Source organism: Leptodactylus fuscus, chromosome 3, assembly GCF_031893055.1.
Source record: "Leptodactylus fuscus isolate aLepFus1 chromosome 3, aLepFus1.hap2, whole genome shotgun sequence".
NCBI classification, from domain to species: domain Eukaryota; kingdom Metazoa; phylum Chordata; class Amphibia; order Anura; family Leptodactylidae; genus Leptodactylus; species Leptodactylus fuscus.
The window spans coordinates 55696742-55721338 of NC_134267.1; the positions used below are offsets into that span (position 1 = coordinate 55696742).

The window sequence follows — 24597 nt, forward strand, 5'->3', positions numbered from 1 at the left end:
AGGGACTAACAACTCACTATTGCTAGTCCTTAACCAGTCTCCAAGGTAAACCAAAATGCACCTTAACTAAATACCAGTCATGTGATCAGCGATTTCAATATTTGGTGCCAATACTGATACATGTAATAACTTATAGGTAATAAAATACCAAGTGATGTAAAAAGTCCATGGGAAATGTATAAAGCTAGTGGAAATATAAAAAAAAAGTTTGGTTTCCCTAGAACAACCAATCCTGAACTGAAGACAAGCTGGGAAACTCAAGTCATAGCCTTACTGCTTCCTAAGAACAGCTCCTCCGATTTTACCTATAAATATATGCGATATTGACAGCTCTGCAACAAAATAACAAGAAATCAATCCCAACAGTCCATAGCTAAAGCTCCCACTTAGCTCTTGCACATTATTTTGAACCTTTGCGTCCTGTAGATCAAGTCTACAAATAAATTAGAATTTCCAAAAAGACACAGAAAACCAAAAAGACTATGGGGGTTATTTATCAATTGCGCAAACTTTTGTGCCTTGTTTACATTTGCCCCTTTTTTTCTGTCTTGACACTTGATATCTGCACTTGGGTCATACATTTTGCACAAAATTTACCTAATCTAACTCGTAATTCCAATGCTGTCGTATCTTACGCCATCCGTGTACTGGAGTACAGTTGTCCCTTTTTTTGGGGCAATTCATAATGTAAAATGTTCCTCCAGATAAACCACGGCCACTTAAAGTATAAAATCCCTCAAAACAGGTGCAAATTCACAATAAATTTTGCATGTAGCACATAAAACCTAAAAAAGGGACAGAATTAGAAGAAAAAAGGCGCAAGTCGCTTGATAAAAGTCCCCCATGGTTTTATATTAATAAACAAAAGGTGCCCAGAAATAGCAATACCCTTGTTTATGGGCTGTAGTGTTGAGCGAATAGTATTCGATGGAATACCTCGCCGGCATAGGAATGCGTGTAATCGGCCGAAAACCAAGGGGTTTAACGCATCGAATATTCAACACGTTTAACCCCTTGGTGTTTGGCCAATTACACGCATTCCTATGCCGGCGAGGTATTCCATCGAATACTATTCGCTCAACACTAATGGGCTGTTTATGGTGGACTAATACGATTGTGCTGCAATATCAGACACAACCCACAGACAAGGATGGCGCTGTTTCTAGGAAAAAAAACAAACACCTTTTTTCCCCAAAAATAATTGATAATATTTTTGGAGCCTCACAATTCATAACAAACATTTCCATTCTGAAGGAAGAGCATTAATAGATATATATATATATTCTAGAGTGCACAGTGACATTAAAATTTGCTATATACAATAAAACATTCATTTCAGCTGTTTGGAAGGAATGATAAAGGGTTCTGGAAGAATATCATTGAACGGTTCTTTAAGAAAACCACATGGTTCTTGATCAATAAACTGTGTTTCAGTTGCTATATTAAATATTCAGGACAATGCACCACAATGAAATAGCTGTATATATTTATATATAGAATATGTTTACAAAAATAAGCATTGCAGTGCGTATGTCCTCCACTAAAATCCCTGAATTAACGGCAGCTTTCATGACTTATAGAAACTACTTCTAGTATTTCTTCAAAGAATTTTCCTCTCTGTACATGCATAATAAATTAAACTTTTATACTACAAAAATGGCTGGTCTGTGAAAACTAGAATTTTTTTTTTTATTTTTTGGATGCATATTCTCTGCCTTGGTTGATCCCATACTATGAGGTCCTTTGCTTAAACTGTAAATACAATATGGCCACATCCAGTGTACACTTCAAAATCTTTTTTTATGTTGTATCATCATCAAAAAGCATTTGTGCAAAATATGCCTTTTTTTTTAATAAGAAACCAGTGTCCGTAACTGAATTAGCAAATTATTTATGACTTCTGTACATAGTAGCCGATACCTACTATGGAGCTATGTGTATAAAAATACTGTACCAGGCAGACTACCGTAACTAGAGTAGATGGCAGACCTTCGGGTGCCATCAAGGGTTAAGAGCGAACCATTAATAGGACTGAACAATTACCCTATTGCATTGACTTTCATTGTTCCATTGTTCCCCAGCACTAGAAACACACAACTAAAAAGCAACCAATGACTATGTCACCGGCTGCAGAAATGACCAGAACAGACTGATACTGTCTCTACAAATCTACTGTTTTTCTACTGTCTTAAGAAAGAGATTTGTTCATTGTATAAAAAGTTCTTTTCCTTGGTCTTTCTTTCGTTTTCTCGAAAAGTTCATAAGTCAGCCTGTGTCCTTGCTTCGGATGTACACTGTTATCCACTGGGTCCATCAAAGGTTGTTCCGTCTGAATATGGGAAAGGGTTTCAGCTATTTGATCCCTTGATATTCCTCACAATGAATCCCTGGTAATGAATCGTATCCATTCTTCCGCAACGTTTCAACAATCTCTAGTTATAAATTACATCAAGTTCTTCACCAAATAACTTAAATAGAAGAATTTGTAGCAGACATGGTTGGGCTGGCTCTGGGCCAGTTAGCAGCCTTTTATCTAAAACCCTGGTCACTGTTAAAAAGGACAACATTTGAGTAAATATTGGAATCTCAGACAGTAAAAAAAACAGAAAAAGACTACAAAGAAAACGTCCCCATAGGACAGAATGGGGGAAAATAGGAAGAAGTAATTCCCCTGAACAGTGACCGGGACATACTTGACGACCTCCAGGTGCATCACCATTATATGGTGAGGGTCGCGTCTTTGTATTGCACCAAAAAGTAAGATGAAGTCTCTCGGACGTGTCTGCATGGTAGATCAGATTCCTCCTCTGCACATGGGCAAGTTCACAAAGGTGAAAACATTGAATTCCGTGAGAATGGAGATACATAGGAAGATGCCATACAAAAAAAGGCATGTCAGTCCTAGCTTCTTGTCCAGTTTCCACTTGTTCAGGTGAACCCCACAGACCTAGAAAGGTAGAGAGTGCAAACATGTCTGTATAAGAAGAAGAGCCATACACCGAATGCAGCAGTTAAATAATAAAGTCTTGTAGTTGGGTTAGCAAGGGTTACAAAAAGTCTATACCGTACAGTATTTGCTTTATGTTTCCTATGGTGGCCGTGCAAAGAAAATGGAGCACTTGCTGTCAAACTATCCCACTCTATAGAGCTGACTCCTGGGGGATCCCATGGGAGGAATCTGTCATCATCTTAGAGCCAGGGGGCCCTTTTAACCAAAGGGGGTTGTCCAAAGCAGACAAACTATTTAAATGTTTATTCCCACTACTAACACTTACCCATTACTGACAACCATATCAAGAATGGAGGTCAAAAAGTGCCCAAGAAACGTGGTGTGCGCATGTGTGAGCACCACTTGATTCACTTCTGCAACACTGATGATCCCATATAAGTGAATAGGGCAGTGGTCACACAATATATGGGGCACTTGGAACCCCCTTTCTTATGATCATTTGGGTCCTAATTTTCGTACCCCCAAGTGATCAGACACTTATCCCTTATCCATGTCATAGGGAATGTTTTAGTAGTTGGAAAATCCCATGAAGAACAGTTTGCACCCTGGTTTTACATGAGTTGTATGTGTTCCTATCACAGAACTTATTTGTGGGGTTTTATTAACACTGAGGTTTACATTTCCATCGTTTCCATGCATTTAACAGCGATGGCTATTCGTAATGATCCAACACAAACACACCCTGTTCTACTGACCATGTACGTGTTCTCAATGGGCTGAGAGGAGTAAACCTCTGCGAGATACCCCTGGTGGTGACTTAGCTATCCTTTGTGCATACAGGATAGGGCATGTTCTACATTCAATATCATCTGTGCAACTGGGACACCCCCTTATATGCATAAACATAAGATAGTCATCTAGTACTGGCAGAACTGGCCAGCTTTGCGCTCACATGTTCGAATCCCTTTAAAGGGTTGTCCAAGATTTTCTTATTTATAGCCTATCCTTTACACTGCACTACCCACTATATGGTGTTGGAACATATAGCTCTATATCCTGTATAGTAAAGGGATACTATATACCCTTGAACATAAAGTAATATATTTAGAAATATCCTGGACAACCCCTTTAAGTATAAAACAGTAGCCATGCAGGGTGTTACTACATACCGCAACAAACAAGGAAGCCAGGAGCAAAGCCACAGAATATATGAGGCCTCTGCTGTTAAGATGTATCTGTAATAGAAGAATAATAGTTTAATATTACACGTGATTAAATGACATTTCTTTCTTACATTTCTACTAAATATTTATTTACAATTACATAATGCTGAACATCTTATTACCTGTCGTCTTCTGTATGACCCCCTAAGACTAGCATAGACTATATGTGGTGCATGATACTAAGATTCACAGGACATCAAAGAGAATCCGCTAGTCATGCACCACTCCTCAGGCTCTTCAGTAGGTATAACACAGAGGATCAGTTTTGTCCTGGGTGTTCCTTAACACATTGACCTTTTATTATCTATTTATTAGTACATTGCATGGCTCAGACTATTTTCCAGGTTTCCAAAAGACCCTTTCACTATGATATTGTCAAATGAATGGCATAAAACTCCTCGGGGGCGGGTAATGTTGGCTGTATAATGTCACAGCTATGAGGACTAATGTCTTCTGATTTAGTACTAGTTAAAGATATTAGTTAGAAGAATCATAACATGCATGTAAATGAGATTTGGAAATTATCTTTGTAACCTAATTATCACTTCCATATGAACTAATTAACCTTCGAGCATCCTGAAAGTATTAATTAAATCAATATTACATGAATGTCTAAAGACAGCAAAACCTATTATTTCATCCTGCAATTCCTGGAACTCAAAATATGATCGCCATCAAATGACATGAAACACATTTTCTCCGTCACAACAATTTATAAGAGGTAACATTCTGTTCTAGGGAATTAGCAAAACTGAGTCTAAAGGTCTAGTTGTTAGGAATTATGAGACAACAGTCACAGAGAAGTATTTTCCATTGTATACAATGCATCACTAATGGAATGAGTCAGTTTTTCCACATTGAGGTCATGCTAAAGTTCAAGACCATATCTTGGGCAGTGTTTTGGGGTTAATTCAAACATCCTTTTTACTTATTGTGTCTAGGATGATGGTCAGCATTTTCATAAAGAATTTTTTAAGCACTGAAGGAATTTTTTAGGACTCAAAGGGGTTATCCAGAATCTGATTATTGATACTGATGACCTATCCATACGATCCACTTAGCTGATGCGGCTGCCAGAAGCCATATACCAAGTACAGCTGGAAGCGGTCCTGCTCCTATTCAAGTGATGAGAGTGGGACTGCAGCTGCAGGCGTTACTGTTACAGTGTTGCCTGGAACTGCAGCTCAGCAGTATATCAGCTGATCGGTTTGGGTTTTGGGTGTCTGACTGAGCTGATACTGATGACTTATAGAATAGTGGATAGGTCTTAGTATAAAAAAGGTTCAGATTTTGGACAAGCCCTTTAAAAACTAATAGTTGATTCGCAGAGTTAGCCAGGGGCATAACTTAAGGGAGGATGCCTTTTTCTAATATGAGGAACTCAGTACTATAAACAATATATTTTAGGCCCGGTTCACATCTGCGTTCAGGTTTCCGTTCTGGAAGTCCACTTGGGGACCCCCCGAACAGAAATCTATAAGCATTAAAAAGCGGATACCATAAGTTAACCCGTGGACCCCATAGTCTATAATGGGGTCCGTGTGGTTTTCACATGAAACATGCGGAGAGAAAACTACTGCTTGCAGTTGTGAACCGGGCCATAGTGGGGGTCTAGTACAGATTTTGTATTGGGGCTGAGGGGCTTCATGTTATACTGTACATCTGAACCTAACTGCTGACATAAGGCTTCAATACAGATCTATCTATCTATCTATCTATCTATCTATCTATCTATCTATCTATCTTTCTATCTATATCTATATATCTTTATAGCATATAATAGAATAAGTACTATAGAAGCCTTTGGTCAGAGAAATTCTCTAAGAACTGTTTAGTCTGATGCAGGGGCGGATCCAGGGCCGGGCGAGCCGGGCAACAGCCCGGGGCCCCGCGGCGCGGCCGGGACCTAACAAAATGGTCCCGGTCGGCATGTCCCGACTCCAACTGAGCTCAGCGTTAAAGCAGGAGCTGAGCTCACAGCTCCTGCTTTAAACGCCTATGTATTTCAGCTCATCGGCGGTAGGACGCCGATGAGCTGAATGCATAGGCGTTTAAAGCCGGAGCTGTCACAGCTCAGCTCCTGCTTTAACGCTGAACTCCGGGCCTCCGGCATTTGTAGCCGCGATGTGATGACGTCATCACATCGCGGCTACAATATGTGTATGAGAGAGAGAGCTGCGGGGGAGCGAGGAATGGTGAGTGTGTGTGTGTGTGTGTGTGTGTGTGAGTGTGTGTGTGTGAGTGTGTGAGTGTGAGTGAGTGAGAACGGCATGGCACTGGGGCAGATGGAGGAGGGAGAACGGCATGACACTGGGGCAGATGGAGGGGGAGAACGGCATGACACTAGGGCAGATGAAGGGGGGGAATGGCATGACATTGGGGCAGATGAAGGGGGGAGAACGGCATGACACTGGGGCAGATGAAGGGGGGAGAACGGCATGACACTGGGGCAGAGACGGGGGGGAAATGAAACTGTGGGCAGATAAAGAGGGAGAATGGCATGAAACTGGGGACAGAGATAGAGGGTGGGACATGAAACTAGGGGTAGATGAAGGGTGTATATGAAAATGGGGGGGAGATATAATTTACGGGGGGACTGTAGGAGGATTATACTGTGTGGAATCACATGAAAATTGAATGAGAATGGGTGGAGTCAACATAAAAGTGGGCGGGGCCTAATTTGCTGCGGCGCGCTGCGTGCGCCGCACATTCTGTTCCCTCTTTCTAGTCTTCAACAGTTGGGAAGTACAGGTTAGAAGTGCGAGACCCCCAGTAAGTAGGGCCCCGCCAAAGTCAATTGCCCAGGGCCCCGCAAACCCTCGATCCGCCACTGGTCTGATGCTCAACCATCAGGGTGGCTGCCTACCATACATAAGATCCTGAGTTGGAGACCTGGGAAAAGTTAACTAAATAGTATGAATCTTTAAAAAGATGCCCTTGTGGCACAGTGAAGAGGCACGCTGGTAGTGACTTATGGTGAACAATGTATCAGGCATGATAAAATTCAATGGGGGGAATTTACGGGTATAAATGTGGCGCCTCTTTGGAGCATGTTACCTTTTGCATCATAGATGCGCCAAATTTACTATAAACCACATGAGAAAGCTAGTGTGAGTTATATATATATATATATATATATATATATATATATATATATACACATACATACCCTTTCCTGATGGGTACACAGGAGTGTGACTAAATTATAAAGAGGCAGGAGCCTTTTAATAATTCAAATGCAGTTAGCGCCAGTGGGAGAATGGATTAAGGACTGACATAGAGAATGCCCCACATAGTGAGGCGCAGGAAAAAAAACAAAACACACTAGTAAAAAACATAGGGGAAACACATCAGTTTTTTTTTCTACAGCGTTTTTCATCGCGATTTTGCAGAGTATTCCTCTGCGGTCTTGCTGGCTCTGTTATACCAATATGGAAAACGCCAGCGTTTCTGCAGGGATAACTGACATGCTGCGATTTTCTGCTGTAGATTTAATTCTGCAATGTGAGGATGGGATTAGCCAGAATGTAAAACATAGTGTTTTCACAATGTGAGGGTTCAGCCTTAATCAATTCCCACCAATATGCCTGAGCCTTTCTTTGACACACCACCATACAAATCAGGTAGTTGTCTGGTACCTATGAAATTGCTGCATTCACCTTACTTTTGTTATGCGGCCGTTATTCCATTTTATTAATTTTAAATCTAAGGTCTGGTTCACATCTGCGTTCGGTATTCTGTTTGGGGAGTCCGTTTGGGGACCCCCCGAATGGAATACCAAAGGCATTGACTAGTGGTGAGCAATGAAAGCACACAGACCCTATAGATTATAATGGGGTCTGTGTGTTTCCCGCGCAATGTCCGCATGAGTCATACGAAGAGAAAAGTAGTTCATGAAGTCCTTTTCTCTCCGCCTGTTCTATGCGTACACCGCGCGGAAAACACACGGACCCCATTATAGTCTATGGGAGCCATGTGCCTTCATTGCTCACCGCTTATCAATGGCTTCGGTATTCTGTTCAGGGGTCCCCAAGTGGACTCTCCGAATGGAATACCGAACACAGATGTGAAGCAGGCCTTAAGAAAAAGTAGATATATTTTAATTGGAAAATTGCAACATATTATTTTATACTTGGAAAATCATCTGGAACTGTGTTTAGATTTTGTGAAAGCAATAATTGTTAATATGCCAGAGTCTCTTGCGGTGTTGGGGTTATAATTAAAATATTGGCATGCAGTTTTTCATTAGCAAATTAAATGTGTTTTTATTTTATTCAAATATTTTTAGAATTTTGCTACAAAAAAAGAAACATTTTAATGCCTTGTCCTTCTCCTTCGAGTTACTGGAAACTCTCTGAAGTTTCTTGAAAATCTGGGAGATAATATAGTTGCCATTATAGGATTGTCATCCAACATGTATACTATGTTGATATTAAAAGTAAATGTGGAAAAAAACAATAAAAAAAATTATATATATACACACACACACACACACACACACACACACACACACATTTTTTTCGGACTATAAGACGCACCTAGGTTTTAGAGGTGGAAATTAGGGGAAAAAAATTTAAAGCAAAAAATGGTAAAATATTTAATATATGGGAGTTGTAGTTTTGCAACAGTCATTTGATCACAAGTTCCATAGACTGCAATACAAGTGTATTGCAATCTATGGGAGATTCTATACATTACTTATTGCTATGACAAACCTGGGAGCCTTCAGTAGGCTCCCGGCTGTCACTGGAACAGGTCAGCTTCTGCTATCTTGCCGGGTAGGAGCTGGCCTGCAACTTTACAGGTATGGGCCCGGTGGGGACAAGCCCGGGGGCTATTTTTAAACTTTGGGGGGAACTTTAAGTACTAATGAAGACTCTGATTGTGGGCATTAGCTCCAGTGTCTCCGCTGTACGTTACAGCAGAGACCCGGTTGCTATGGCGACTGCTCTGAAGTAGAGCGGCCTCCATTATCCTTATAGACCCGGCATCCGCTGTAATAGAACGGCGGATGCCAGGGAGGGTTTTAGCAGCTGGGACAAGTGCTGGGGCCCGCAGCATCACCACACTTCTGCTACTGCAGGAAACCAGTGGCAGCCGGAGTGTGCTCCTCCAACCCTCTTATAGTCCACATTCGAACTATAAGATGCACCTCCATTTTCCTCCCAAATCTGGGGGTAAAAAGTGTGTCTTATAGTCAGAAAAATACGGTGTATCGGTGTATATATTGTCAGGGTCTGGGGTTGATAGGTGGGGTGGCATAGACACACATGTCCAGTTTCTTTAGTCCAAAACAAATGTAGATTTTTATTTTCACTCAAAAAGGTAGTGCAGCAACAAAAAAAGGAAACCATACAAAAATAAATACCTGCCCAGCTAGACTCTAACTCAACATAGGTTACCTCACCTATAATAGCAGACTCAACAGTAGGTTGCATCAACCAAGACAGGTCCAACAGTCTGACCTTCCTGATGGCTCTCCAGCCAAGCTCCGCCCACAGTCTTGCTGCTGGAGCTGATCTTTTAAACCTCACTGATGAGGACAATTCACAGCAGCTGACACGCTGCAGAAACATCCACAATGTGTGGACTGGAGGGGGTTGGAGTGACAGGTCCCACTACCAACCTACCTGCCATTCCTAAAAATCCAGCCCAATAGAGAGAACTTGAAATAACGCCCAGTAGACAAAAGTTATCTGCTGAGAACCAGTCTTTCTGGAGATTTTCATCTCACTCACCTGAGTAGTCTGAGTGAGATGTATACCCCCTCCATTACTTGAATAGGGGCAGTTCTGCACGTGCTGCCTGTTCACTAGGCGCTTTTGGCACCCAGAGGCTACTGATCTGTACGGGGTCCAGGTGTCAGACCCCCATGGATCCCATGTATAGGTCATCAGTATGAAAAAGCAATCTGGGGCAGGAAATTCCCTTTAAAATGGACATAAGCTTGGCGATCCATCTATTATGGAAACAGACAGTAATCATAGGAAACCAGAAAGACAGCCGGCATGTAGTTTCATCTCATAACCCTGGTGTCTATAGAGTGACTATGGGCCAACTGGGATGTTGGCATTAACCACTACATCCCCCTGGAGCAGCAGATGACCAAATGCCCTGCCCTCTATTCCAAGTCTATGGCACTGACAAACACAAGCCCAGCATTCAGATTCCCAAAGATCTAGCATTTATCACCAATCCAATGGTTAGGTAATAAAATCTTTTAGCTGGAATACCCCTTTAACTGTAATTACATTTATGATGTGTTTTATATTAAAATACCTTTTTTGCATAACTAAAAGGTCAGAACGGTTTGAAACAGCTGGAACTGTCCATGGCTGGAGTTTATATTCCTATCTAATTGGCAATTACCCATGAAAAGTTTTATGTGGTGAAGTAATTGACACAGGAAATCATGTCATGCACCGCAGTGATGGCATGTGGTTTTTGTGCTTTCATTGAACTACAGCTGTTATTCTGTATTTGTTTTTAGAGAGTAACTGTGGATTTGCATTTGGTAAATGAACAGTTCAGGTGAATATAAGAAACTTTGTAATATATCTTATGAAAGGAAAATTCCTCTCCTGACCCCTAAGCTGTTCAATTCACTGCCAAACCTATCTACAATGAAGACAGGCTGCAGTTCATAGAAGTCTATAGAAAGAGGACAGAAAGGAGAAAGAGGAGTGAGTGAGAGGTCGAGAGAAACTGGCATCCTGGAGTAGACTACAGTAAAGTCTCTCAACACAGCTTTATTCACATCTATACAGCTCAGTAACACTTGTCTAACTACAGAGGTCGTAGTGGTTGCAGCTATGACAAGGCCCATAAGCCAGGGGGCCCACAGATCACCCTTCCCACACCAGGGCTCATTGAACTTCCTTGATCTACTGATTTCCTTTGATGGGGGCATTCTGTTGATTGTAAATTCCTTATCCCTGTCCTCCGATGCAAAGGAGTAAAGGTAGGGGAAGAACATTTATGATACATGACCTTTCACTCATAAAGCAGGATAGTAACTTTTCAATGCCAAAATTAGCAGTTGTCAAACATATAGATGGGAATGCGTGGAAACTTGTGTTCATAGACATAGTTATGAAGAAGTCTTCATGGCAGCCTAGATAGAGAAGCAAAGGAAAATGCAAATGTTGCTGAAATTTAGAGTTACCAGTTTTGAGGATAAGTTGCATAGGGGAGCCCAAAATTAACCTTTTAGTTATTCCCTCCACAGTAATCCTAAGATCTTCTGGAAATCATATATGAAACTGTGATAAATGTTTACTGTTAGCTTAGGCAGCATGTGTCTGTGCTTGTTTCTCACTTACTGGACTGACTCCTCCCCCTTCCCTCTCCGTAGACTTCTATGTAACTAAGTCTGTTTGTGAGCTCTACCCAATAATTTACACTCAGGGCAGAGAGAATGCTGTGGTAGCTAGACCTAAAGAAGAGCTTGGGATTTAAGGAATTTATAGATTTTTTTTGTTTCGTCTCGGGTTTTATATTAGGGGTCTGGTCTGACATCTAGTAAAAAAGTAGTGTTGATCATAGATAGAGTTTGGTCAACAGTAGAGGCCTAAGTGGAGGCCTAAGTTTTGGGAGCAGCCCAGGGCTTACAATTGCCACTGATCACTTGAGACAACCATTCAATGTCAATTTACAGCCTGATGTGTAAATGTAGGAAATAAAAGTAATGAAGGCTACTTTGTTTTATTGAAGAGACCGCCATATTAGTATACGGATACTTAAAAGCCATACATGCTCCCTAAGTATTTTGGGAAAAGATATGCAAAAATAGTTTTCTTAGTTGGAAAAAAATAAGACTTTGCCTCTGGTAGGACCAATGGTAAAAACCTTTTTAAAAAATTTCTACAACCAAAAAATGTATTGTGTATGGGAATAGAAGTGACTGCTGAGCATCTTTCTTATACCAGCAGTTGTCAATTGAAGGCTCCATGACCAGTCATTGTTCAGTGTAAAAAAAAAAAATTCAATATAGTGAAATATCCCAAAACCAATGGTTGAGATCAGCTGGGACTGTATGTGGTCAGAGGGTGACTGACGTCAAGAAGTCAAAGAGTCATATTAGAAGATGCTGACTCAAATGGTTTTGGTAATTATCTAACCAACATAATGGCCTAAATGCTTCGCGGCTGTAAGTCTGAGGTTTGATGAAAAAGACATCTTTTTAGATAACGCCTCTATATGATCCTTAGACAATCCAGCCCTGTATATAGTCATAGGACATGCCCAGAGTAAGTAATATCTTCACATCTCCTTATTGTGGATATACAGAATGGATTTTACTTGAAAGTCGCTGTTGTGCATCATAGAAAGCTTCTCTGGAACTAACAGTGTGTGTGTGCCCTGGGGAAATAACACCGGCCAAGGAATTCACTCTGCCAGGAAACAAAACTCAGTGTAATAGATGTCACAGCTGGCCTCTGCTGGAACCTTATCTGTAATTCACTAGGCAGACTCCATGCTGGCTAAACTTGCTTATTTTCATTCTGTAGATTCCGATGAACGAGGTCACTTTATAGTTCAGTCAAGGAGACATTTAAGGTTCTTCTGCACTGCACTCCCAAGAAGCCTCTACAATGATCAGGGGTAAAGTCTTGATATATTTCCTGGAGTAAAAAGGACCAAAACTGATTCCCTATATTTATACTAAGGGCAGGGACTGAACGAAAGGTTTGGAGAATACCAGAATCCCGGCATCATGCACGGACCTATAAACATAATCATGGTCGTATCCACTGGCAACCAATAACGACTGTTGCTGCTGAGATTATTAGAGAAAATCTTTAAAATTCACAAAATTTTTAATTCATTATATTTGCAAAAATATTTAACTTTTCATTGTCTAAAAATCTAAATATGGTTATGTTCATGGGGAATCCCTTTAAGCATCAAATGATAAATAGGTTCCCCTATCTCTTCCTATCTATCTTAGGGCGGGTTCACACCTGCACCCTGTCTCCGCTTTGTATGTTTCTGTCTTCTGCCCGAGAAACTGGATAGGAGACGGAAACCCGGCAGTCAGTTTTCAAACTCATTCACTTGAATGGGTTTGCAAAGTGACCGCCCGTGAGCGTCTTCTGCCTCTCCCCGGCAAAACTGTTTTTTTTTTAACCGGATACAAATTTGGACATGCAGGACTTTGTGTCCTGTTAAAAAAAACGGTTTCACCACGGAGAGGCACAAGATGCTCATGGGCGGTCACTTTGCAAACCCATTCCGTCTCCTGCCCAGTTTCACGGGCAGAAGATTGTTTAATGCCCTCAGCGCCATCAGAATAGGAACAATCATGGTTGGGCACTATTTGTGTCATGACGCACACTAATGTAAAAGTTATTCAAGAGGTGGGAATATCAGTGGGGTGGTTTGATGGCACTATTTTTAATTATAATATTGGGAGTAGTTACATATGTAGCAAAGTTTAACATGAAACTTAATGAGTTTGATAAGATAATCCATTAATAGTCCCACCATGGGTAAATTCAGTGTGTTACAGCAGATAGTAATATATTAAAGAAAGAACACATAGAAGCTCATAGCAGATAGAAAAGATACTAGGAGTCATAGCAACTAAGAAGAAAAGAAAGACTCAGGATCATTAAGTTCTCTGCCCATCTGCATTTGCCACATGGCTATTGCTTTAAAGTTCCTATGCCTACCAGTCAGACTTTGGCTGGGGTTTCTGCCACCTTGTTCTGAGGTTACAACCTGGGTTCTAGGCTGCCATATCCATCCATCTTTGCATTTGGCTCTGTTGAATACATTGGAGAGACCTTACGCGAGGTTCACACCTGCGTTTGGAATTCCATTTGGGGGTCTGCTTGGGGACCCCTGGAATGGAAAACTTATCCACTTAAAAAAGCAGTTACTCACAGAAACCCATGGACCCCATAGACTATAATGGGGTCCGGGTTTCTGCCCAAAAAGGGTGAAAAATGCAGTCAGAAAGGCGCCACTTGCAGCTCTTTTCTCTCTGCATTTTGGGGCTTGGGGATGGAAACATCAAATGAAGTTCAAGCACTGATGTGAACCGAGCCTTGGACAACAGATTGGTTTTGGATTATTAGTGGCTTGTTTACTTGTTGTCTGTAGATCTTATCAGTTAAATAGCAATCCATTACCTTTTAGCAGTAACTCCATAATAGCAAGACTTAGGGCTGACTGCTGGAAAAAGTTGTTACGGTTGCAAACAAACAAGGGGACAACCAAACAGCAGAAGAGGTCTCTATGTGGTTTCATTTTATGGTCTCTTATACTCGCTGTGGACCATTAGTGAAGAAAACAGAGACTGACGTGCAGTATCATACTTGGAAAGGAATATTTAAAGACGTTTTCCTTGACATAAAAAGAAAAACTCACTCTAGCGCCACCTTTTGGAAGGTAGTTTCCTATAGATCAATGCCTGGTTTTCTATGAACCTATAGACATTGGGAGGAATTCATTAATTCCTCTACACCAGTTTCTGACATAGAGGGATGATATTGTGGTGCACATTGGGGGCAAGGTGAATGTGGGCAAAGCAGAATCGGTATTCCTCGGCCCAACAGATTCATTATAGCTCACGCCAGTTTTCTGATTTACCGGCCTGAACACTACACACAGAACTAAACTTGTATCACTATAGTTATCTATAGAAATAGTGTCCTGTACTGTAATCACTGTTGGATGGTATTTGGGGGAATCCTAACTTGATAGGTAACTGCCTCGCTCCCTGCATAATGGTCATTTATAGTTGTGTGCATTGGCTATTACTATATACTGAACACCCAAATGAACAAACTCTATAAACATGATTGGATTGCGCTGCCAAACAAGTGCTCTGTACACTGATCTCCCTAAAATGAAGTTGATCCCTCCAGGATTTGTAACCTTACAGGCGGTGCTATGGTGTAATGAGTCAGGGTTCACCAGCGTACAGCTCCTCAATCTCTCGGATTTACCGGCATCGCATTCAGCGACATGTTAATCTCCTCAAACATAAATATATGACATATCCTATGTTTAGATAAATCTTACTATAAACTATTCCAGAAAATATGCAGAAGATGAAAACTGCAAACAACTTACATATGAGCCATAGTCCACAGCCAGAGTCTGTAACGCCCAAGGGAGCCCCAATCCAATAAGGATATCAAATACATTGCTTCCGATGGAGTTTGATACAGCCATATCTCCCATACCTGAGAGGAGGAAAATATTCAGATGAAATCTATATACTTATATTTGTCTGCATGAAAGGTATTAATGTTTCATTTATTCACAGCTGAATATATTGAATATATTTCTGCAGTCTAGTACATATACTACCGGATAATGGAGTTAAGGCGGGTTCACATCTGTGCCCGGTGTCTGGTTTAGCCAGAGAAACTAGACAGGAGATGGAAACCCAGCGGTCAGTTTTCAAACCCATTCACTTGATGACCCCTTTGCGTCTTCTTCCTGTCCGCGATAAAACTTGTATTTTTATCCGGACACAAAGTCGGACATGCAGGACTTTGTGTCCGGTTAAAAAAAAAAAAAAGGTTTCGCAATGGACAGAAAGAAGACGCACATGACGTCACTTTGCAAACCCATTCAAATGAATGAGCTGACAACTGAACACTGGGTTTCTGTCCCCTGTCCAGTTTCTCAGGGCAGAAGACTCTCAATGAGTTTTTTAAGGCACAGTCCACATGAGTTAGGGTCAGTGAACACAGAGTTTTTTTGTGCCAATTTTGACGCTGAATCTGCCTCAAAATCAGCCTCTGAAAAAAGCCTCCCAATAGAGTTCTATTGGGAGGCTACTTTTGGAGACTGATTTTGAGGCGGATTCAGCGTCAAAATCAGCGCCAAAAAACTCTGTGTGCACTGACCCTCAGGGGAAAATAACTACTACTGTCGCCCACTGACATGAATGGAAGCGTTTTTTGAGGCTGATTTCACCTCAAAATCAGCGTTGAAAAATCTGCTTCAGGAATAAGGAAATGTTTTTTGCTGTGTTTCTTTACATGATGTGGTTTTTGACATGTTTCTTTGCTCCAGCACACTGTATGGACCTGAAAATGTTTTGCAAAAACCACATAAAAAAACACATCAAAAACAGTGTAAAAAAAAAAGCGTCATGTTTTTTCCACCTTCCATTGATTCCAATGGGTTTTTCTAGGTGGAATTCGCCTGAAGATATTTCAGATTAAGCCATTTCACTTTTTTCTTTCTTCTAGCTAAGAAAATCTGGTACAGGAAAGAAACTGCTACTGACTCCCACTGAAATGATTGGGAGGCTTTTTTTGAGGCGGATTCACACGAAAATTCAGTGTGATCAGCAGATAGCATGTAGAGCTGGTCAGGTTGATACATAGAGTGTTGGAAAATATGCAGTATAACATGTATCAATTTACAAAAAATCTGATAATTTTAGGTTTGGGGGTCCAGTGGACGGTCCTAGTAAGTGATTGACAACTTGTATCAGTGTGTATACAGAGATATTAGTCATTCACTGAGTAGGATTGTACAATAAATGGGGATGAGTTATCAAAACTGGTTTTAGTATTCCCTGCCCTGTCAAAGTTTGCACCCAATATATGACAAGGTACACATTCTCCAAGGGGGTCACATGGTGGCTCAGTGGTTAGCACTGCAGCCTTGCCTCACTGGAGTCCTGGGTTCAAAACCTGCCAAGGGTTAAAAAAAACATCTGCAAGGAGTTTGTATGTTCTTCCCATGTTTGCATGGATTTCCATGCCATATTCCAAAGACATATTGATAGGGAAAAATGTAAATTGTGAGCCCTATGTGGGGCTCACAATCTACATAAAAAAAAGAGGTACTCATTCTCCAGGGTCCATGCACCCAAACAGAAATCTATGCCACCTCTTTTCTGGTGTAGATTTATTGTATCCTTTATGCTAGAAAGTATCATAAATTATAATCTATTCTGAATAAAATTCTAAGTCTGACGGAGTCGCCGGCCACATCCCCGCCTCACCCCACCATGCCTCTTTAAAGGTAAGAGAAATTTAAAAACTCACAATTTTTGTGTAAAAATGGTGAATTTTTTCATGGCTTGTCACAATCTATTAACAATATATACAGTACCTACTTGTGGAGATTAGATTTGTTTCCATACTAGGAGCTCCCTTCACAATTGGGCCTCAGATACATAACATGGGCCCCTTCTAAACATCTGGTTCCAATTTTCAGTGGATTCATGTGGAAGTGTTTTTCAAGGATTTTGTGACAATCCATTTGGAAACAAATCATGACATTCGACATTCTCCAATGTATGTCTGACACCCACCCTAGTCTCACGTAGATGCATTGCATTGGTAGATAGAGGTGCATGGAGGCATTATTGAACTGAATACTGATCTACTGTTCATATTGCTGCCTTATACCTCAGTACACAATATGTATGAGATGCTAAAATACCTGCCAATAGTTGCATCCCCTTTCAGAGGACCTTTTTAAATATAATGGGCAGCAAAGAGGGGACAGGAGGCGCGCTGGTCCAATCGTGAACCCATTATTAATCACACAACACTTTCGGGCTAAGCGCCCTTTCTCAAATGCCCTGTATAGTCTATACTGAATCGGACTGCCCAGTTTGAAACAGGGATTTTTATGCTCTGCCCCCTAAATGTTCCTGATGGTCTCTGCAAATTCAGGACAGCAACTATCCCCTTACACGCATGCTATGGACATACATGCTGTAATACTGTACATAGGTTTCATCACATTGAAGCTTGATTTTTTACTTTATTGGAGAAATATTTTAGCTATCCCAACTGAACCCACTTATAATCCAATAGGGCCATTTTTAAATATAGTAGAGGCAAACATGAAGTAAGGGATTGTTTCAAGATAATGAGAGTAGACGGATAGTGTATTGTATTTCGCCAAGTGCACAAACCTTGTCTTGCGACGATGAGGCTGGCCATACAGTCCGGGACACTAGTTCCAGCGGCCAGGAAGGTGATGCCCATAATTACATCTGGTATTCCCAAGGTAAACCCGATTATAGTGACCTGCAAATCAAGAATAATATGACATTTGGTATTATACAACAGGATTTCACAATAAATAAGTTACATGTACTGTATGTCACCAATGTTTTTTATCCAGGTTCCCAGAACCAGATAGTACAACTGCGTTAGTAATTGTTGGGAGCATGGCTTCCCTCCCCTTTCCGACAACAAATCAGAGGAAAGCCAATGTCCAGACTTTTACTCATATATGCACACTTTTAGGCTGGGGCCCAATGGGCTGGAAACGCCACGATTTGCCCGCGGTAGAAACGCTGCAGGAAAAATTGCGGCATTTTACAGTAACTGCAAAGTGGATGGGATTCTTGTGAATCCCATGCACACTCTGCGGTAAAAACCGCAGCGTGGACACGTCATGATTTCCAAAACTGTCGCGGTTTTGGAAATCGCAGCATGTTAATTATATGTACGAAAACGTCGGCGGTTTCCCCATAGATATAATTGTAACAGAAAGTCCGCGGAGTAAAACTGGAGTGGTTAGCACTGCAGCCTTGCAGCGCTGGAGTCCTAGGTTCAAATCCTGCCAAGGGCAACATCTGCAAGGAGTTTTTTTTTTTAAATGTAGATTGTGAGCCCCACATAGAGCTCACAATGTATATTTTTCCCTATCAGTATGTCTTTTTTAGAAAATGGGATGGAAATCCATGCAAACACGGGGAGAACATACAAACTCCTTACAGATGTTTTTTTTTTTGTCCTTGGTGGGATTTGAACACCAGGACTCCAGCACTGCAAGGCTGCAGTGCTAACCACTGAGCCACCGTGTGGCCCCCTTATCTGCAAGGAGTTTGTATGTTCTCCCCGTGTTTGCGTGGGTTTTCTCCGGGTACTCCGGTTTCCTCACACACACCAAAGACATACTGAGTGGGAATGTAGAATGTGAGCCCTATATGGGACAGTGACTGTCAATGTCTGTAAAGCGCTGCGGAATATGATGGCGCTATATAAGTAAGCATAATAAATAATAATAAAATAAATAAAGCGCTGCAGGAAGAACCGCGATGTGTTCCTGACGCGGATTTTCCCGCAGCGCTTTACTGCGGTGGGTTGTCCCGTGGGGCCTTAGCCTGAAGGACAAGATTTTCACCTTCAGAACATAGTGATATAGTAGTTTTTGAATTTTTGCATTTTAAACCCTTAAATAAAAAATCACCATATTGTGACAGCCGTGACTATTTTTATATTTCCATCTAAGGGTATGCATAAAGCAACTTTTTTTGCAGGGTGAGATGTACTTTTCATTCATAACAGTTTGTGCAATGTATGATCTTTTGCTCACTTTTTATTAAAATTTCTATGGGAGGTGAAACAGCAAAAAACCAGCAGTTTAGCTCTTGTAATTTTTTCTCTTGCTATGGTATTTGCCATTTTCAGACTCCAGGATATATAATTTGTTTGTTTTTGTGTATTTATTTATTTTTTAGACTATTTCCTAAGCCCCTATAGGGAGCTTGAACCTGCAATTGTTTCATTCGTGTCCCATAGACTGTAATACAAATGTATTGTAGTCTATGATGGATTCACTACGCTACAGGTCTCCTTTGTGCATAACAACAAAGACCCCCTCCGGGTATGATGGTCACTTGGCATCAGAGTACCCGCCATCTTTAAAAACCCGGTATGTTTGGTTCTCAGGTGAGTTAAGCTGCCTCTAGAGGAGTCTAAGAGCGGTTTTCTAACCTTTCCGACTGAAAACACATACATGCTTGGCCAGGCCACGTATGCATGTGTATACGGGAAAATAGGTTGAGAGGAATAGCTGCCAGTCAAATAAACATTTGGGCAACAGCTATGTGAAGTGTATGGCTAACTTAAAGGGAATCTGTCTTTTGAATCTGAGACACTAAACTACCAACTGGTCCTTATGGACTGGTGGTGTCCCAAATATCCTTATAGTGTGTCTGTGGTATTTTGAAAAATGTCTGAATATTCAATGAGAGACGAGTCTGATGTTCTCACTGATCTGATCTTCGGTGGTCCCAGCACATGAGAGGCAGGACTCCTTGGTTTCACTGTGCATGCGCCCAACCTTCGGCTGCCCTGTGTTCATTGGAGATTTGTGCATGTGTTGCCTGCACTCGTCTCTTTTCTGGCCTGAACTAAAGGGTTAATGCATAATCTACCTTTACTACTCCTTTTACTTACCATCCAGACCATCACATAAGAGAAAGCTGCGATCCAGATAGAGGATGAGATGAATGTAAACATGAACCATTTCTCCCATCGAGGTTTAGAACAGTTGGGTACGGTGAAGTACAGGAGGAAACACAGTGGCCATGTGACCAGCCATTTAGCTTTATTGGCCACCCCAGCTGTTAAGAGGCAAACAAATACATTATGTTAGATAAGGAAGAAACTTACTGCAACACTTTATCTGGACGGAACATGTGTGCTGACATACTTATAGGCATATCTGATAAAGGCCACATCCAATATAGCTAAGCATTGACCTTTTTTAATCAGCTCCTGTGCATTGAATGGTATTATCAAATATATGTTCTTCTTCTAGCATCTAGTGCCACCTACTGGTGCTTTGCTTGAATTGCATGCTGTTGGACAAATATATAAAAGTAATTTTAATCCTGCTAATATGAGTTACTAGTCGGCTTATATTTACATTACACTTCTGCTCCTTATCCATTTTCTCTCTCATAATTCCCACAGAAATGACTGGAACATGATGGGAGTTGTAGTTTCTCAGTAGCTGAAGTGTCAAAGGTTGCTGATCCCTGCCCTGCAAGCTATTACTGATAGATAAGAGAGTCCACGGACACTTACTGGGAAGCTCAAAAGGTGTGAAAGGTCCATCATTATCATCATCATCCTCTTCTTCATCTTCATCATTTTCATTATTTTCATTGTCTTCGTTTTCATTCTCTGTTTCATTGCCGGCTTCTGCCACATCTTCATCCTTTCTTGTGCCATTTGCACTTCTCTCTGTAGAGATCCCAGGGCCTGTCCCGTTCTCCACAGCATGTTTAATTGGAATTTTAATGGAAACTTCTGATTCTCCATTTGCATAGGCTCGGCTGTTTATTAATCTCTGTCTCTGGTGAGGACATTAGAAATGGGATTAACAAAAATACCAAATATACGGTGCCATTTATCCAACCTGTCTAATGTGTCATACTAGAGTAGACTGTCTACAGTATGCAAAACTTTACATATTTTATTACAAAATCTAGGCGTATGCATATTAGTAAATCTGCCCCACAGTGAACAAACGCTGGTGGGTGTAGAGACTGCAGAGCTCACCTAGGCCCAGTGCAGATTTAGCATTTTAGTACGGGTTTTTGTTTTGCGGTAAATTGCAGTATATTACATATCTTGTATTACATGGTGGCCATATTACACAATGGTGATATTATTATTAATCAGAATTAATAAAATAATATTAATAGGTGAGCAAAAACTGGTCATTGACAAGCAGAGGAGATGTTGTAACCCAAATATACTGACCTCATTTATCAACATGCGACTAGCCATGGAGAGACGAGTTTTTGGTGGAAAGTGACTAGTTATCATGATCCTCAATCCGGCCTCAGAGAATGATAGCTGATGTGGATATGCAGAAAGGATCTCATCCACCATTATCACTGAGGTTTTACGGTGAAAATTTCCTATAGGTATAAACAAAGATATAATAATCCAGACGAGGCCAATGTGGTCATAACCAAAAGAACGAGAAAAACAGTAATTACATTTATTTAAAATGTCTCTCAAATCAGTACTAGTAATAGTATAATATTAACCGTCTATTCTCTATTGTCTGTTCAGAGCGATACTGCGCCTGGGCGCCATTTTGTTGTAGCTCGCTACTGAACTCAGCATACTCTGAATGGAGCGGAAATGTGCATGCCGAGAATTCAAATGCAGCAGCGCGATCTGACAGGAAGAACATCCAGGGAGGAGGAAGTTCAGACGGGGCAAAAGCAATGGAGGGGTGTGAATAAAGGTATGATGGGGAGGGGGGTGCAGTGTGCATAAAATAATTAACCGGGATTGCAACGGAGCAGTGGGGAGAATTGAAATAAAGAAGGTAGTAGTAGGACAGGCTTTTTAAAGGCTACTCAAGAATGTCTTTATCTCAAAACCACTGACACTAATGATAGAATCCCTTAAATCCTATACTGTGAAATCAATTTGACTATGGGACATTATACTGTGTGGAGGGGCCGCTATGGGCCATTATACTGTGCAGAGAGGCCTCAATGGGACATTATACTGTGTAGGGGCCACTATGGGACATTATACTGTGTAGGGGGCACTATTGGACATTTTATACTGTGTGTAGGGACCACTATTGGACATTTTACGTGTTCAAAGGCCATTATGGGAGATTATACTATGTGTAGGGTCCACTATGGGGCATTATTCTGTGTGTAGGGGCCACTATGGGACATTTTACTGTGTTCAAAGGCCATTATGGGACATTATACTGTGCAAAGGGGCCGCTATGGGACATTATACTATGTGTAGGGGCCCCTATGGGACATTTTATGTGCGGACGGGACACTATGGTAAATTATACTGTGTGTAGGAGCCACTATGGGACATTATACTGTGCGGAGTAGGCACTATGGGACATTATACTGTGCGGAATAGGCACTATGGGACATTATACTGTGCAGAGTAGGCACTATGGGACATTATACTGTGTTCAAAGGCCATTATGGGACATTTTACTGTGTGAAAGAGCTGCTATGGGACATTATACAGTGTGGAGGGGACGGTATGGGATATTATACTGTGTTCAAAGGCCATTATGGGACATTATACTGTGTGAAGGAGCTGCTATGGGACATTATACAGTGTGGAGGGGCCGGTTCGGGATATTCTACTGTCTGGAGGCAGCTTTGGGACATTATTGTGTGTGTAAATGGGGAGTGATACTGTGTGGGGGCAGTAAAGGGGGTACTATGCTGTGTGGATGTGGGGGCTCCAAGCCAAAGGTTTGCTATGTGGGCCAGTCTTTGCTAGTTACACCCCTGACCTGGGCTGTGATATTACTATTTATTATCCAACTTCTTAGGCAACTTCTGGACGTTGTATAATTGGATGTAACAATTGGATGTTCTACAGTAAGTACCATATAGAGAATATTCTACAGTTTCCAACTATGTCTCTGTTATTCAGCTTTGGAGACCTATCTTCATTTAAATTGCTATTTTATTCATATGTAAATTAGAGAAGTAACTTTGGGTCCTGTCTCCGCTTGCCTGGGCAAAGCACTTCTCTCATTTGCATATGAACAGAAACAACAGTTTACATGTGAAAGGGACAGCAAAGCTGAAAATCAGAGGCATATATGGAAACTGTAGAATCACCTCTACAGGGAATGGGGCCAGGTTTATAACCAATATACTGCTGGCAGACTCCCTTTAATCTAAAGTGGAGCTGTACATCATCATACTGACCATTATCATCATCACCATCATCATGGATATATAAGACAATGAGGATTTCTAAGTAAATTGTCTTCACCTTTTTTAAGTAGCACCACAGTTGCATCACAGTTGATGTTGTCATCTACTTCTGCATTGCTTGCCAGCCCATTTGCCAGGTTTCCTGCTCCTTTTTTCCTCCTTTCAAAGCATTGGTGTATAGATGAGTTGTATCTAGATAAAAAAAGACCATCTGGATTACTCGCTGTACTTAGCTGTAAGAGCGCACAGGCCTTAGTCTCTCCAAATGTGACATAACATATTATCATCTTGAGCTATGAATGGTCTGAAGTTCAGCTGCAAACAGAATATTTCGAGCTATTATGTACAAGGCTAGGTTAGCATCAGTTGTGCCCGTTGGCAAATAACCCCTGACATCCTTATGCCCTCTTTCTTCTAATGATGACAGATATCTAGCATTGATTTTTGCAGTTGTGTCAGTTTTGTGGCACAGGGGACAAATGCACTGCTATAAAAAGCACATTGTCCTTATAGCTATAATCTGTAAACTAAGAAAGGTAGTTTTAATGGCTGTATAAATGTTAGTAAAGCAGCACTATATATAGTGTCCCTTCAAGGTACAATATTAACTGGTGCTGGGGCAGACATTGCGAGGTGAGACCATAACTTTATGGAAAACTAGAAATTGGTTCTGAAGACTCCAAAATGTCGCACATTAAAAAGGGAAAAATGAAGATGAAAGAAAAATCATTATGTGAGTAATCTAGATCCGTACACATAAAAGTTATAAATAGCTGTTGGATGCTGTAGATTATGTTCTATTTCCATGGATCTAGGAAAATATTCTCAGTGCACCCCAAAAATGACAGTGCTTACCAAAGGAGCACTAGAAAGAAGTACAGAACATGTAGTACTGCGCTATAATGTAGGGAGGCGCTACTTGTCAGCCAATAAGTGCACGCCCTTTGCTAATATATGGGTTT

At 41.1% G+C, this 24597-nt stretch overlaps 1 protein-coding gene across 1 annotated transcript in view; it reads right to left on the reverse strand.

Moving 5' to 3' along the window:
- Nucleotides 1-1201: 1201 nt before the first annotated feature.
- SLC24A3 (solute carrier family 24 member 3) overlaps nucleotides 1202-24597 on the reverse strand; it is a 237319-nt gene continuing 213923 nt past the window's right edge. Inside the window, exons 10-17 of the mRNA XM_075267618.1 lie at nucleotides 23694-23827; nucleotides 21669-21829; nucleotides 20988-21258; nucleotides 20355-20521; nucleotides 18077-18191; nucleotides 15256-15368; nucleotides 4120-4185; nucleotides 1202-2947 (exon numbers count right to left, since the gene is read on the reverse strand). Coding sequence (XP_075123719.1) covers nucleotides 2795-2947; nucleotides 4120-4185; nucleotides 15256-15368; nucleotides 18077-18191; nucleotides 20355-20521; nucleotides 20988-21258; nucleotides 21669-21829; nucleotides 23694-23827 — 1180 coding nt within the window. The 3' untranslated portion in view covers nucleotides 1202-2794. The remainder of the gene's footprint in view (nucleotides 2948-4119; nucleotides 4186-15255; nucleotides 15369-18076; nucleotides 18192-20354; nucleotides 20522-20987; nucleotides 21259-21668; nucleotides 21830-23693; nucleotides 23828-24597) is intronic.